The sequence below is a fragment of the Crassostrea angulata genome, chromosome 6 (assembly GCF_025612915.1).
Source record: "Crassostrea angulata isolate pt1a10 chromosome 6, ASM2561291v2, whole genome shotgun sequence".
In the NCBI taxonomy this organism is placed as follows: domain Eukaryota; kingdom Metazoa; phylum Mollusca; class Bivalvia; order Ostreida; family Ostreidae; genus Magallana; species Magallana angulata.
In genome coordinates, this window is record NC_069116.1 from 57,750,525 (window position 1) to 57,763,939 (window position 13,415).

At 35.0% G+C, this 13,415-nt stretch overlaps 1 protein-coding gene across 1 annotated transcript; it reads right to left on the minus strand.

Moving 5' to 3' along the window:
• Positions 1-1,262: 1,262 nt before the first annotated feature.
• On the minus strand, positions 1,263-12,532 carry LOC128187630 (uncharacterized). Its single transcript, XM_052858036.1, has 7 exons — positions 12,316-12,532; positions 8,823-8,873; positions 8,630-8,686; positions 4,134-4,280; positions 2,713-2,864; positions 1,472-1,619; positions 1,263-1,294 (listed from the first exon to the last, which is right to left on the minus strand). Exons 1-7 carry the CDS (start codon positions 12,530-12,532, stop codon positions 1,263-1,265), a joined length of 804 nt encoding a protein of 267 aa, XP_052713996.1.
• Positions 12,533-13,415: the final 883 nt, after the last annotated feature.

Consider the following 13,415-nt stretch of genomic DNA (forward strand, 5'->3'; position numbering starts at 1 on the left):
GAAGGACTAGCACAATTTCGGCAAGATTAATGAATGGTTGTCCAATTATGTTCATGATTTTGATTAAACAGCTGAGAATGAACATCACACTATCAAGTAATTAAGTAAAGCATAATGAGGTGGATGAAAAGTAGAATTATTATTAAATAGGTTGTGCTTTACCTTTTTTAAATCAAAATGATCAGAATATAATTTGGGGTTTTTATACCCATTTTAAAAGTGGGTTAAAAAACCCTAAACTGCTCAATAAGAAAAATATGGGGGGAAAATCCCATTTAGTATTTTGTGGGGTTTTCTCACCTATGGGGTTTTCTTTAAAACCCCATGGGGTTTACATGGGGTTATTCATGGGGTTTTTTTATCACATTTTTTCCCATGGCGAAGGAAATTTAAAAGCTGAACATAAAAAAAAACTATCTAAAAATATTCCTTTTTTTATTTCATAATTGTTTTTAGAAGGAAAAACCCCACCTTTTTAACAAAAAATCACTAAGAAAGCTTAAGCGGAAAAGGATGCGCGACGCCGGAAAAATGTCCATTCCGAAGATGTCCGTTCCACTATTAATATTTGTTTCATTTACTTTTTTTATTGTAAGATCCAAAAGCTTTATTTTCATATTATACCATGACTAAACAAAATCCAAAATGTGATTTTTACGCATATAGTATTTATGAAATATATTTCCAACGGTGAGTGAACACAGACCAAAAGATAGTGACACAGTGAAAGTCTAATACTACTACTACTACTACTACTTAAAGTGGACTATGAAAAAACGCTTTATGATGCGTCATAATTATTGTCTCACTGTCAAACAGTTTGTTCTTAAAGGAAATGATTCATTATTTGGTTTGATGGTAAATTAGTTTTTAATAAGTAAACTCACTCAAATGATTATACAAAATGATTTTTCACGAAGTTAAATAAACGATTCCTTAGCATAAGATGACGAAGTTTTATATTCTTAGTAACAAATGCTGTTTGCGTTCTGTAAAAAACTTGCCTACGGTGAATTGTTCAAACAGTAAAAAACCCATAAAAGAACATGATTCAATTTAATAAACTTAAAATGTATAATTCAAAACAGCACAAGACTTAATGCTTTTACTTGATTCATTCTTACCCGTCATCGTAGATAAAGGTATATCACTGGCAGTAAAGTGTTTTGTGATGTTAGCTGTTTGATACATCCTAGTAGAGTAAAGCCTATTACCGCTGGTAATGTTTTTAGTGATAACCTGAACTATCTTTGTTAGGTACGTCAGACTTCTTGTTGTAATGCGTTTGGAAATACTATCAACCAAACCTTTTCTTGTAATGTGTGAGACATTACTATCAATTCGAATTGCTTGGATATCCTCTGTGTCAATACACAAAGGTAATCCTATTAAAAATAAATGCACATATATTTTATTGAATATGTAAAAAATCCCTTCAATAGAGATGACCAATTTAACGAAGTTCCCATACCTCGTCTTTCCTGAGAGTGATCGGTTTCGTAACATTTAAAAGCGTATCGCCTGTTCCTGCTGTACGTTACACAGTCATTTTTGGTAGAATGGCAATTTTTTAGGCCAACAGTTTGTGAAAAGGAGATACTGTCACAAATTCTCGTCACCTAAAATTATTGCAAGTAAAGCGTACACGTTGGAGCAACTTGTGCGAACATGTTAATCTTTATTACTAAACTTACATAACGAGTTTTTAGATCACCTGAGGAAACCCAGGTGACCTATTACTATCCGTTTTCGTCCGTCGTCGTGCGTCGTCCGTCGTGCGGTAACCTTTTTTTCATTTTTAACTTCTTCTCAAAAACTACAAGGCCAATTTTTACCATTTTCGGTGCGAGGCATCTCTATGGTAAGAGAAATCCAAATTATGAAATTCGTGGCTCTACCACCCCCGGGGCACCACAAATGGGGCAAATATGCAAACAAAAAGCCAAATTTTCAAAATAAATTCTCTACTCCCACACATGCCATGCAAGGTAAAAACTGATTGCATGTTTATAATGTCCATGTAGCCCTCTACCAAAATTGTGAAATTCATGGCCCCTGGGTTAGGGGATCTGGCTCTAGGGTGAGGCCAATATGCCATATAGTAATAATGTATTAAATATTAGAAAATCGTCTTCTCTACTCCCATATATACATTTGTATTTGTTTAAAAATAAATGCATGATTATGATGTCCATGAAGCCTTCTACTAAAATTGGGAAATTTATGACCCCTGTGTCAGGGTTTCAGGCTCTAGGGTGGGGCCAATATAGCCATATAGTCTTATTATGGTGAGGTGCAGAGATGAACACACAGAACCCATTCTCGTAACGGTTTTCAATTACGGCTAGTGCGTTTATCAGTCGGTCAAGTGGTGGATTACTTGGCATATCTTTAAAGAATCATGGTCTTAGTTAAATAAATTGATATTGTTTAAGTGGTTTACTCCCTCCCCGAACTTTGAAACTATACTTTAAATCTTGAAACTTCGTACTAAGTTTCTTTTAAAAAATATAGAGCTGATATGATTAATCTTAACCTTCTTTTGTGGGGCTTTTCATTCACGTGCATGTTATTATAAAAGTGAAATAACTGTTATAAGAGGTACTAAAACTTTATAAGATTGTGATAGTGACATCCCTCTAAGTGTGTTATTGACAAGTTTTCACATAGTTTTATTGAGAAGACAGACGTATTAAAAAAGATTTGGTTTACATTTTCAGATTTTTCTTCACAAAACATTCCCTTGTAGTACGGTGGACATTTACATGTGATTTGTGGACCCACTTCATCTCCTTTACAGGTTAGGTTGCCTCCGTTGATGCAGGGTCCGTTGTTTTCCAAACTATACATTAGGCAATCTGGACCTTCAAAAGTTAAAACAGCAATCAGTAAAACTTTAAAAAATACCTTATCAAGCTTGATTGAAAATACGAGAGGTTATCAAAAAGTTCATCGTTTAAAACCAGCAATCATACAATAGTGAAAATAAGCAGTCTTGACATAAATTTTCAAAGTAATCCAGAGTTAACAACAAATCGCAGCAGCTTATATAATTTTTAATTGATGATATTAAAAAAAATGTTCTTACGACGAGGGAACATGTAAAGTGCGAAACAAAATAGAAATGAAACGTAATGAAACGAAACAGTATGAAACGAAAATCGAAACGAAACCAAAATTAAACGAAACCAAAACGAAACTAAACGACACTTACAAAAACGAAATAAAATAAAATCGAGCAAAATGAAACCAAGTCATTGAATTTTAAATACATATATATATTAAAGTGTTTAGTAGTAGTTAAGAAGAAACGGGTAATCTTTGTTCATTTCTAGACATGCGCATTTGTGGGTGTGGATACACTTCGAAAGTTTTTGCCCATTTCTATGCCCCCCCCCTCCCCCCGAAAAAAATAGACTCTAACTAAATATAAACCTCAAGTTCCTTGTACACATGTATCACTTTTGGTTATTTTTTTTTTCATATTATCCATTTAAAATCATACTTGTAAACACAAAATTAGACTTTAGAACCTGGCGATTCTTGTTTCGCTTTTATTGTCAGATCACGTCAAGTAAAACCGGCGGACTAGCTCGTAATTTTTTATGAACAATGCGTGCACGGGTTGACATTGCATATGATATCGGACATTTACGAAATAGATAAACCGACACAATAATGCTATTAATCTCACTACACTCTGCTTAGTTAGAATGATCTAACTGTGTCTCGATCGGGACAGGCCTTTACTACAGTTAAAATGTCTGCCATACCCGTAATGTTTCAAAAAATTGCAGAATCGCTCCGAAACGATTATGGGAAAAATTAATGAAGCTGCTTGAAAATAACAGTCATATTATTCAAAGCAAACCATTTTGAGGCTGTAGATACCTTTCATCTTAAACTTTATTTCTATTGAATAACATATCTAGATTAACACATAACTCAATACACCTAATTTCGCCGTATTGTAAATTCAAGCCATTGATCTGTTGCATTAAAATTTAAGAAAAACGTAAAGACTTTCGTGTGATTCATTAATTTAAAAATATAAAGATGAATGAATTAAGATTCTTTAAGATGCTTTTTGTCTTTTGGTAGCTATCTTCTTTGCAATGAAATAATTGTCGTACATTTTAATTGCGTGACAACATCTGATTCCTCCCCGTGTGGACAAGACGAGTACCGGTGATACATGGCTTCATACACGTTGTGGAAAGTACAGACACATTCCGGTTTTATGTACACATCTGACCTTCCACATCTCAGCATCCCTTGTCCTAAATAACATTTAAAAAAACTCTCTTTAGTAAATGTTTTATAATAATAATAATAATAATAATTTAGGGGTAGGGTGGGGCCTCAATGGGGGTTCGAAGTTTTACATAGGAATATATAGAGTAAATCTTTATAAATCTTCTCAGAAACTAATCAGCCAGGAAAGCTGAAACTAGTAGATTCAAAGTTGTGAAAATTATGACCCCTGGGGATAGTGTGGGGCCTCAATGGGGGTTCGAAGTTTTACATAGGAATATATAGAGTAAATCTTTATAAATCTTCTCAGAAACTAATCAGCCAGGAAAGCTGAAACTAGTGTTGAAGTATCCTCAGGTAGTGTAGATTCAAAGTTGACTAATCAGCCAGGAAAGCTGAAACTTGTGTGGAAGCATTCTCAGGTAGTGTAGATTCAAAGTTGTGAAAATCATGATCCCTGGGGGTAGGGTTAGGCCACATTGGGGGGTGTTAAAGTTTTACATAGGAATATATAGGGTAAATCTTTAAAATCTTCTTCTCAGAAACTAATCAGCCAGATGATTCTTTATAATTGTTAAGACTCTGGCTCCAGGACAATTCTTCGGCCTCACAAGAAGGTTCAGAGTTTGATGTAGCTTTTTATCCCATTTATAAACAATTGTTAAGGATCTTTTTGAGAACTGCAATACTCAGCATGTGATATGACTGTAAAATCATCCTGTTAGAAAAGGGACTAATGATTATAAACAAAAGAATATCCAGGGGGGGAAATGGATTTTTTTATACAGGATCTACATGTATTATTGTACATTGTCCAGATTGTTTGTATTATGAATCCATTAAGCTGATTTTATCATATCTAATGTTCCTCAGGTTAGCGATGTGGCCCATGGGCCTCTTGATGAATATCTGACAGAAATTACGAAATATTTGGATGTAAAATGTAGGCGGGAAACGTCTTCGTTGGAAATACATGCAAATGGTCAACGTATTGTAGTCCTTTTTTAAAGGACAGCAACTTGTTTGACTTTATCGTCGGTTTAAAAACCTACTTATCAAGTTCACGATGATATACAAGTATATCATATACTTATAGAATATATACCCTTTTCTTCCCCGTGCGATATAAACCGAAAATTCGCCTACCCGTGTGATATAAACTTTAGGGGTGTGATGATAGATTTATATCAACACCTTTCCGGCACTCTTCGGATGTTATATATCACACATATCACACCCCTTTCAGTTAATCATCGGCTATTATGGCGTAGAGTTCTTAATGCATCGTTCAACTCCGATCTCCATGGTGTTCCGATGGGGCCACTTCGACCTTCTCACTTTCGCTTATAGGGCGAAGATGCGAGAGTGTGAAGTCGCGAAGGCAAAGGTGCGACGGCGAAGGAGCGAAAGGGCGAAGATGCAACGGCGACTATGCGATGGCGAAAGTGCGAAGCAAGGAAGCGATAATACTATCGCTCCTTCGCCTTCGCAACTTCGCAATCTCCCCTTTTTATAATTGTGGAGCTCTCTATCCTTTAAAGACAATTTTAGCTGTAAAAATGACATCTGAGGCAAAAGACGAACTTTTTAGAATTTATTTTCAACAACCTGCGCAAATCCACAACTTTTTCTGAAGGGAGGGGGGGGGTCCGAGCTATATTTTGGAAGTTATAAATGATTAATGAAATTAAATGTTTGGGGGGGGGATGGAATCCAGACCCCCTTCCCTCTTTACTGTGTGAAGTTATTAATATTAAGTTTTTCCGGGGGGGGGGGGGGTTCCGGACCCCCTTCTCTCCCTTTAGATCCATGCATGAGCAAGGAATGTCGCGTAATGAAATTAGAATATTACTGTGTTTGATCCACGGTAAACAGACAGCTGGTAAGTGACAGCGAAGGTCGAAGTGGCCTCATCGGAACACCATAGATTTGCGAGTACGACGTCAAATAGTTACGTCGACGTCAACTTGTATACAAACAACTGGCGCACAAGAAAAGTTTATAAGAGATGGAATACGTTGACAGGGGGCGATTTGTTAACAATAAATAATCATCACATTATGTAATTTGTTGTTTCTTTAATATTTTCTATAAGTATATAATATAAAAATCATAACATGGCAATTTTTATGTCGCATCCTATATTAGCCCTCAATCGCTGTATATCAGAGCCGTTAAAGATTTCGCTGCTACTGTGTAAAATTTAGGAAATAGCTAATATGTTATCAGAAATTAGATTATATAATTTTTGGATGCGTTTTTATTCCTATTTGAAGTAGAATGTACTGAAAATATAAACAGCAATTTAAAAAGTCACAGGGATATGAAATTGGTTGTCACGTGATCAAATCTTGTGAAGCCCAGAGGGCTTCTCGGGAGATTCGATCACGTACCAGCAAAGTTCATATCCCGGTGAACTTTTTAACATTGCTGTTTATTACTTATATATACATTTTACAAGAGGCCCAGGGGCCACATCGCTCACCTGAGCAACAACTGCTTTAATTCTGATCAAATTAGCATTACAGTATCAAAATATCTTGACAACTGAGTACAGTAGATCTTGCTAAAAAAATTGGTTAATACCAAGCCCCTTTTGTTTTTGTACCTGTAAGAAGATTTTTCTCTATTCCTATATAACCCCCCCCCCCTTTTCGTGGCCCCACTTTTCTCTAGGGAATAATGGTTTCATCAAACTTAAATCTGCATAACCTGTGCTTTCACACTAAGTACTGAGTTTTGGACCGAAAACTTTCCCAGAATATTTTTAAAGATTTTCTCTATATATTCCTATGTAAAAATTCAAAAAGCCATCACGGTCCCGCCCTACCACTAGGGACTGTGACTTTGCAAACTTGAATTTACACTATCCGAGGATGCCTCTACACAAGTTTAAGCTTTTCTGGCCAAATAGTCTTTAAAAAGAAGATTTTTAAAGATTTTTTCTATATATTCCTAAGTAAAAATTTATCCCCCATTGTGGCCTCACCCTACCCCTGGACTTTTATTTAAACAAACTTGAATCTATATGATCTGGGGATGCTTCCACTCACATTTGGGCTTTCCTGGCCTAATAGTTTTGAGAAGAAGACTTTTAAAGATTCTCTCTATATATAAAAATTTATTCCCCATTGTGGCCCCGCCCTACCCCCAGGGACCATGATTTGAACAAACTTGAATCTACACTTCCTGAGGATGCTTCCATTTTAATTTGAGCTTTTCTGGTCAAATAGATTTTGAGAAGAAGATTTTTAAAGATTTTCTCTATAGATTCCTACGTAAAAATTGATCCCCCAATTGTGGCCCCATCCTACCCCCGGGGATCATGATTTCAACAAACTTGAATCTACACTACCTGATGATTTTTCCATTTTAATTTGAGCTTTTCTGGCCTAATAATTTTTTAGAAGAAGATTTTTAAATATTTTCTCTATATATTCCTATGTAAAATATGATCCCCCTATTGTGGCCCCTCCCTACCCACGGGGACAATGATTTGAACAAACTTGAATCTACCCTATCTGAGGATGCTTTTATTTTAATTTGAGCTTTCCTGGCCTAATAGTTTTTTTAGGAGAAGATTTTTAAAGATGTTCTCTATATATTCCTATGTTAAACTTGATCCCCACTCTTCTGGCCCCTCCCTACTCCCGGGGACCATGATTTGAACAAACTTGAATCTACTCTACCTGATGATGCCTCCACACAAGTTTAAGCTTTTCAGGCCGAATAGTTTTTGAAAAGAAGATTTTTGAAAAATACCAACAAATTTTCAATAATTCTTAATTATCTCCCCTTTAAAGAGGGCGTGGCACTTCATTTGAACAAACTTAAATTCCCTTCACCTAGTGGTGCTTTGTGCCAAATTTGGTTGAAATCTGCCCTGTGGTTCTTGAGAAGAAGATAAAAATGTGAAAAGTTTACAACGACAACGACGACAACGACAGACAACAGACAAATTGTGATCAGAAAAGCTGACTTTAGCCTTTGGCTCAGGTGAGCTAAAAATGGAGAAGCGTTCAGAATCATTTGAATAACGGTGTTTAACGTTTACAATATTGCAACCGTCAAGCAGTAAGTGCGTGCGGATATCAGTGTGACGTCACGAAAACGAATTGAACGTTTTCGCTATTCTGTGGTTCATATAAGGAAGCATATTTACAAATGTAAACATTAAATACTAAAACTAATATCTTCTGTTAACCAAGCAAAACAATAGGCACATGTAACCGACCTTGTTGTGGACACTAGTTGCAAACCTTTTGCAAACACATATACTGCCTCATTTTACAACAGGCATAACAACTTATTTGCGGATACTCGTACATGCTATATACCAACATGTTTTACAGACACTATTCCGCATTTCTTTTACCTCCTCCGTATACTTGGCACTTTGCTGTGTTGTTTTTTATCAAGAAGGAAGGAGTTGCTGTACAAGAAGAAAGAAATCTAGTGATCATTAAATAAATAATTCATTGAGTGTGTTAGATACATAATAGTTAATAATATTACGTTTAGGTAAATAAATGTCTAACATTTTAATGATTAACATAAGCAACACTTACGAGGTGTTAATATGGACATCCTTTCCTGGAGAATCATGCACTGTGTAGCTCCTATTAAAAGAATGCTAAAAAATGAAAACTTAAATCGTTTCGAAAGTATATCCAAAACAAAAAATCATTCCTTGAGCTGATTTTAAATACAAAAGGTTGATCAAAATATACAAATGCAGCATTGTTTTTTTTATATCTACGAATACTGCATGGAGAATCATAGTGAATGATTGCTTCTTATTACTTTCTACAAATGTCAAATACAATATAACATAATTTGGGACTGACTACGCATTATAAACCTTGAATTGCTTTATAATTTAGCGTAAAATGTTGAAATTGATCTTGTACTGGTTTAACATATTTTAGAATCATTTTATGTGCTCTTAAGGTGGTATGGGACACTTCCATGTTGTGACGTATTGTTTATCGAAATAAACAATAAAATAAAGTGTAATTATAGAAGTAGTTTCTTTCAAAAAACTCCGTAGTGCAGTGGTTTAGAGGGTTTACTTCTAACCTGTAAGTCATGAGTTTGAATCCCGCTGGTGTTTTACAATTTTTACCTTTTCAAATATATTTAAAAGCTATTTTTTGATTAAATATTGTAAAATTTGAAAATTCTGAACCGGTGAAAATTTTTCAATTATATAGTACTTTAATCTACATTAATATCGACAGATGTCCCATACCACCCTAACCCTAACCTCGTTTGCAGCTCTGTTCTGCTGCTATACCTTGATAAAGAAAAACCATGGCTTGTGTGAAGAGGATTTATTAATACTAAAATATCCCACACCTTTTTACAAAAGGAAGTTATCCATTTCACTCAAACAACAAAAAATAATTTATATTAAGGAGGATAGAAGGGGTGGCAAAAGATTTTTAGATGACCTAAATTGTTTTGGTCCCTCACAATGCAATTCAAACCCGTAAGTAAAACATGCCACCAGATAATCTGCCATAGCAGTATCATGGCCCTCTAAAAATATTTTAAAACTTTGGGTCTCTCTAGGGTTACTATTTTATTGTTGTTTTGTTGTTTCTAAGGGGAGATGCCATTTTGGTTCTTAACGGCTGCTCGGGTTCTGCATTTTGTTTTAGGGTGGTTTTTCTTACATTCTGTACAGATGTGCTGAAATTTGCAGCGCCCAAGCTCGCAACCCCCCTCTCTATCGTAAGACCAGCAAATTCCTCTTGGTAATTGGTTTGTAAAAGCTGATCTTTGTCCAGGCCTTGTACGAAAAGAACAAAAAGACTGCTTCTTTCTTAATAAATCATCATAAATTTTCCTTTTATTTTAATTTTCCATTACTGTGTTTAGAAAGTAAGACATTATTTTTTTTTAAAAGCGTTGATAATGGGTAAAAGTTATGATACATGATATATATTTATTTCTTCAGACAATCGAAATAGGTGTTACAACCATTATTGACATATTTAAGATTTTTTTAATAAGAAAAATAATATATTTGATAAAGAAAATAATATGTGAATTGAATTACAAACTTCTTGTCAATATACTTTCACCAGTTATCTTTGTAAGTGCATATAATGGTCATCTGTGTTTTGTAATAAATTCATTGAAATTAAAATATTAAACATACTATATTAATTAAGGATATGTTCAAACATAGCATTTCAGTTCAGTGTTTAATTTTAAAATATTCATAAAGTAATATATCTAAACATTTTTCATGGGGTTTATTTTGAACGGAATAAAAAACACAAATTCTTAATACCAGTATCTTTCTTCTCATATAAAATGTAGATTAAAATTCGTTCATCTCAGAACAAATAGAAGTTTATCATATTGTAATTATTGATTAAGTTTAATATAAAACCGCATACTTATTTTGATGCACTCGTTTGAAAGTATCATTTTATGGTTTCTCCAATAAGATATTTCAATTTATTTGATCCTAGGCTCGACTAGACACTTGGCTATCTTAGGACTATTAGTCTAAAGTCTGTTTCTCGAAGCTCTTCTAAATTTAGGACCTCGCCATAACTGTATCATTGTAAGTCATGGTTGCATTAAGATTTTACGCAACAGGCAGCTTTCAGGGGACGTTCACAACATATCAAGAGCAAGTGTAAGCTGCGTTATAAGCGACATGAATCAATGTCTTGTGCAGATATCACGAGAAAACATATGTTTGCCAGTTGACCACCAACGACTATCTAAACTGATGCTTGACGTCAGTAAAATTTCCAATTTCCCAAACACGATAGGGGCTATTGACGGGACGCATATCCGAATACAATCCCCATCTGTAGACGAATGTTTATACTTTAACAGGAAAGGTTACCATTAAATCAATTTGCAAGGAGTGTGTGATAGTGATTTGATTTTTGTTAACGTAGTAGCTAAATGCTATGGAGAAATTCTTCCATATACGACCTCTTTGTAAACGGAACAATAACACAAGGATGGCTACTGACTACGACCATGGAAGCGCAAGAGAGATACAATTCAGCACACTAAAGAACAAGAAATGTTATCGAACGCGCCTTTAGAGTTTTAAAATCAGATGCATTCATATTAGTGGTGGTACTCTTGTTTACAGTGCACAAAGGGCTTGTAACATAAATGTTGCATGTGCTGTTCTGCATAACATGTGTATAAGACATTGAATTCCACTACCAAATGACGCTATTCCATGCGACAGTGGTATAATTCGAATTGACTACAGAGGACGATTTAACGATGGCGCTGGACAGCGTGATCAGCTGATTGTATGACGAATTTCAATCTTAATTATGATTATAAGTATTTTTAAATGTCAGTTAATGTTTGTATGTATATTTTACACAGCTGTAACTCTAATGTTGCAGACAATGAATTACTAGTAAATAAACTGAGGTAAATGTATCAATATACTTTTCAGATACAGAATTTAAGTAAGTTTCAATTTATATATTTGACAAATTATTTAGCATATAAAGATATATCTCTGATTTTGATTCGTGACACTGAAGGTTACACCGTATTTTGCCAAATACACTTGGTGGCGTTGAAGTTCCAATTGAAACCTTTGCTGATCCAAAGCCAGCCTCTGTTCATCAAGAGCGAGTCTCCGTTTTTTGATTTCCAGTTTTTAGGGGTGGGAGCATTCAAGCTTCTGTTCTTCTACCTCCAGGAGCTGTTGCATGTAACCCCCCCCCCCCCCCCCTCCCCCGATGAAGCGCATGTCGGTTTCCTCTTTTTTCTCTGATGACGCTTGCAGTGATGGGTGATTATCTGGTTCTAGTGAAATATATCAAAATAGATATGTACCAATGTATAAAATCATAGATGAATGTGTTATGCAAATTCCTTGAAATACACTACTACTTACCATCTACAGTAATAGGCGCATCGTCAGGCTTGAATCTGATGACTCTGTTCCTGTACAGATTAAAGATATGATGGTTGTTGAAAGTACAAAGACTACAAACTAACAAACAAAGTCATTTTTATATAAATTTCAATATGGTCAAATTTAATAGCAATACTTACCAATGCTCAAAAAAATTTCCGTTTTGATCCATTGGATCTGCCGTGTCATGTCCACCCGGTACTCCATGTATGGGTAAGTTTCCAATAATACAACTCGATCCAGCATTGCATTTAGTTCATATGGCGGTGGACCACTCCATGTCTTCATAGACTGCCTTCGCTGTTGGAAAGCTTTCTTCTTAGTGTCGCTTGTATATTTCCTCAACAGTCCGTGCATGAGCGGAGGAGTTGCAAGAATCAATTCTCTCACAAATACATTCCCAAGCCCTTTTCTAAGCTGCATTGGTTACGACGTTTTATAGTTTGATGAATATTATGTCTGTGTTGTTTTCCATCTCGTCCAAAAGAACTTGTATTCGGCACTAGAAAAAGTCGGGCTTCTTTTCTGACTCATGACTGAGACAATAATGCAGATCACAAAACGATTCTTACCGGTTTGGTCCGTGTGGACCCCAAGAGGGGGGGGGGGGGGGTTATTCACTAATTCTTCTGTTTGGCCTTTAGTCCGAAAAGCCTTTAAATATTGTTTTCATCAACCAATATCTCAATGATTCTTTCCGGGATCAGTTGTGAAGCGTAGCGTATGAATTATTCAATATGTCAATGTTAAAAGCAGTGGTTCAAATCCCTTAAGACTCAATCATTTTTCATTTTGATAACAGCTGATTTATAAAAGAAACTGCTAGAGCTAAATTATTTTCATTGTAATAAATGTTAATTCATAATTCAAAGAAATTTTTGAACATTAAATAAATTCCTCTATGTGGAAAAAATACCAGTAAAACATATCACAATATATCATATAACGTGCGAATACCCATTATTGCCAAAAGAAGCACGAGCTTTCTTTATTACTCTGTTCATGTAAGTTGTCATGAAAAAAAGCAATGCAATATTTGCAATGTTCGTTCTTTTGACTTGAATAACTTTTTTATTTCATACCGATGATGACTTTCTTCTGGCTAAAAAACCCCTGTCCATCAAATTTACTCAAATTTTGATAATTTTTAACATCATAATTGAACACTTAACCCAAACAAATTATCAACGCGCAAATTTTTAATGATTATCAAAATATAAACACTGGGATCAAATAACAA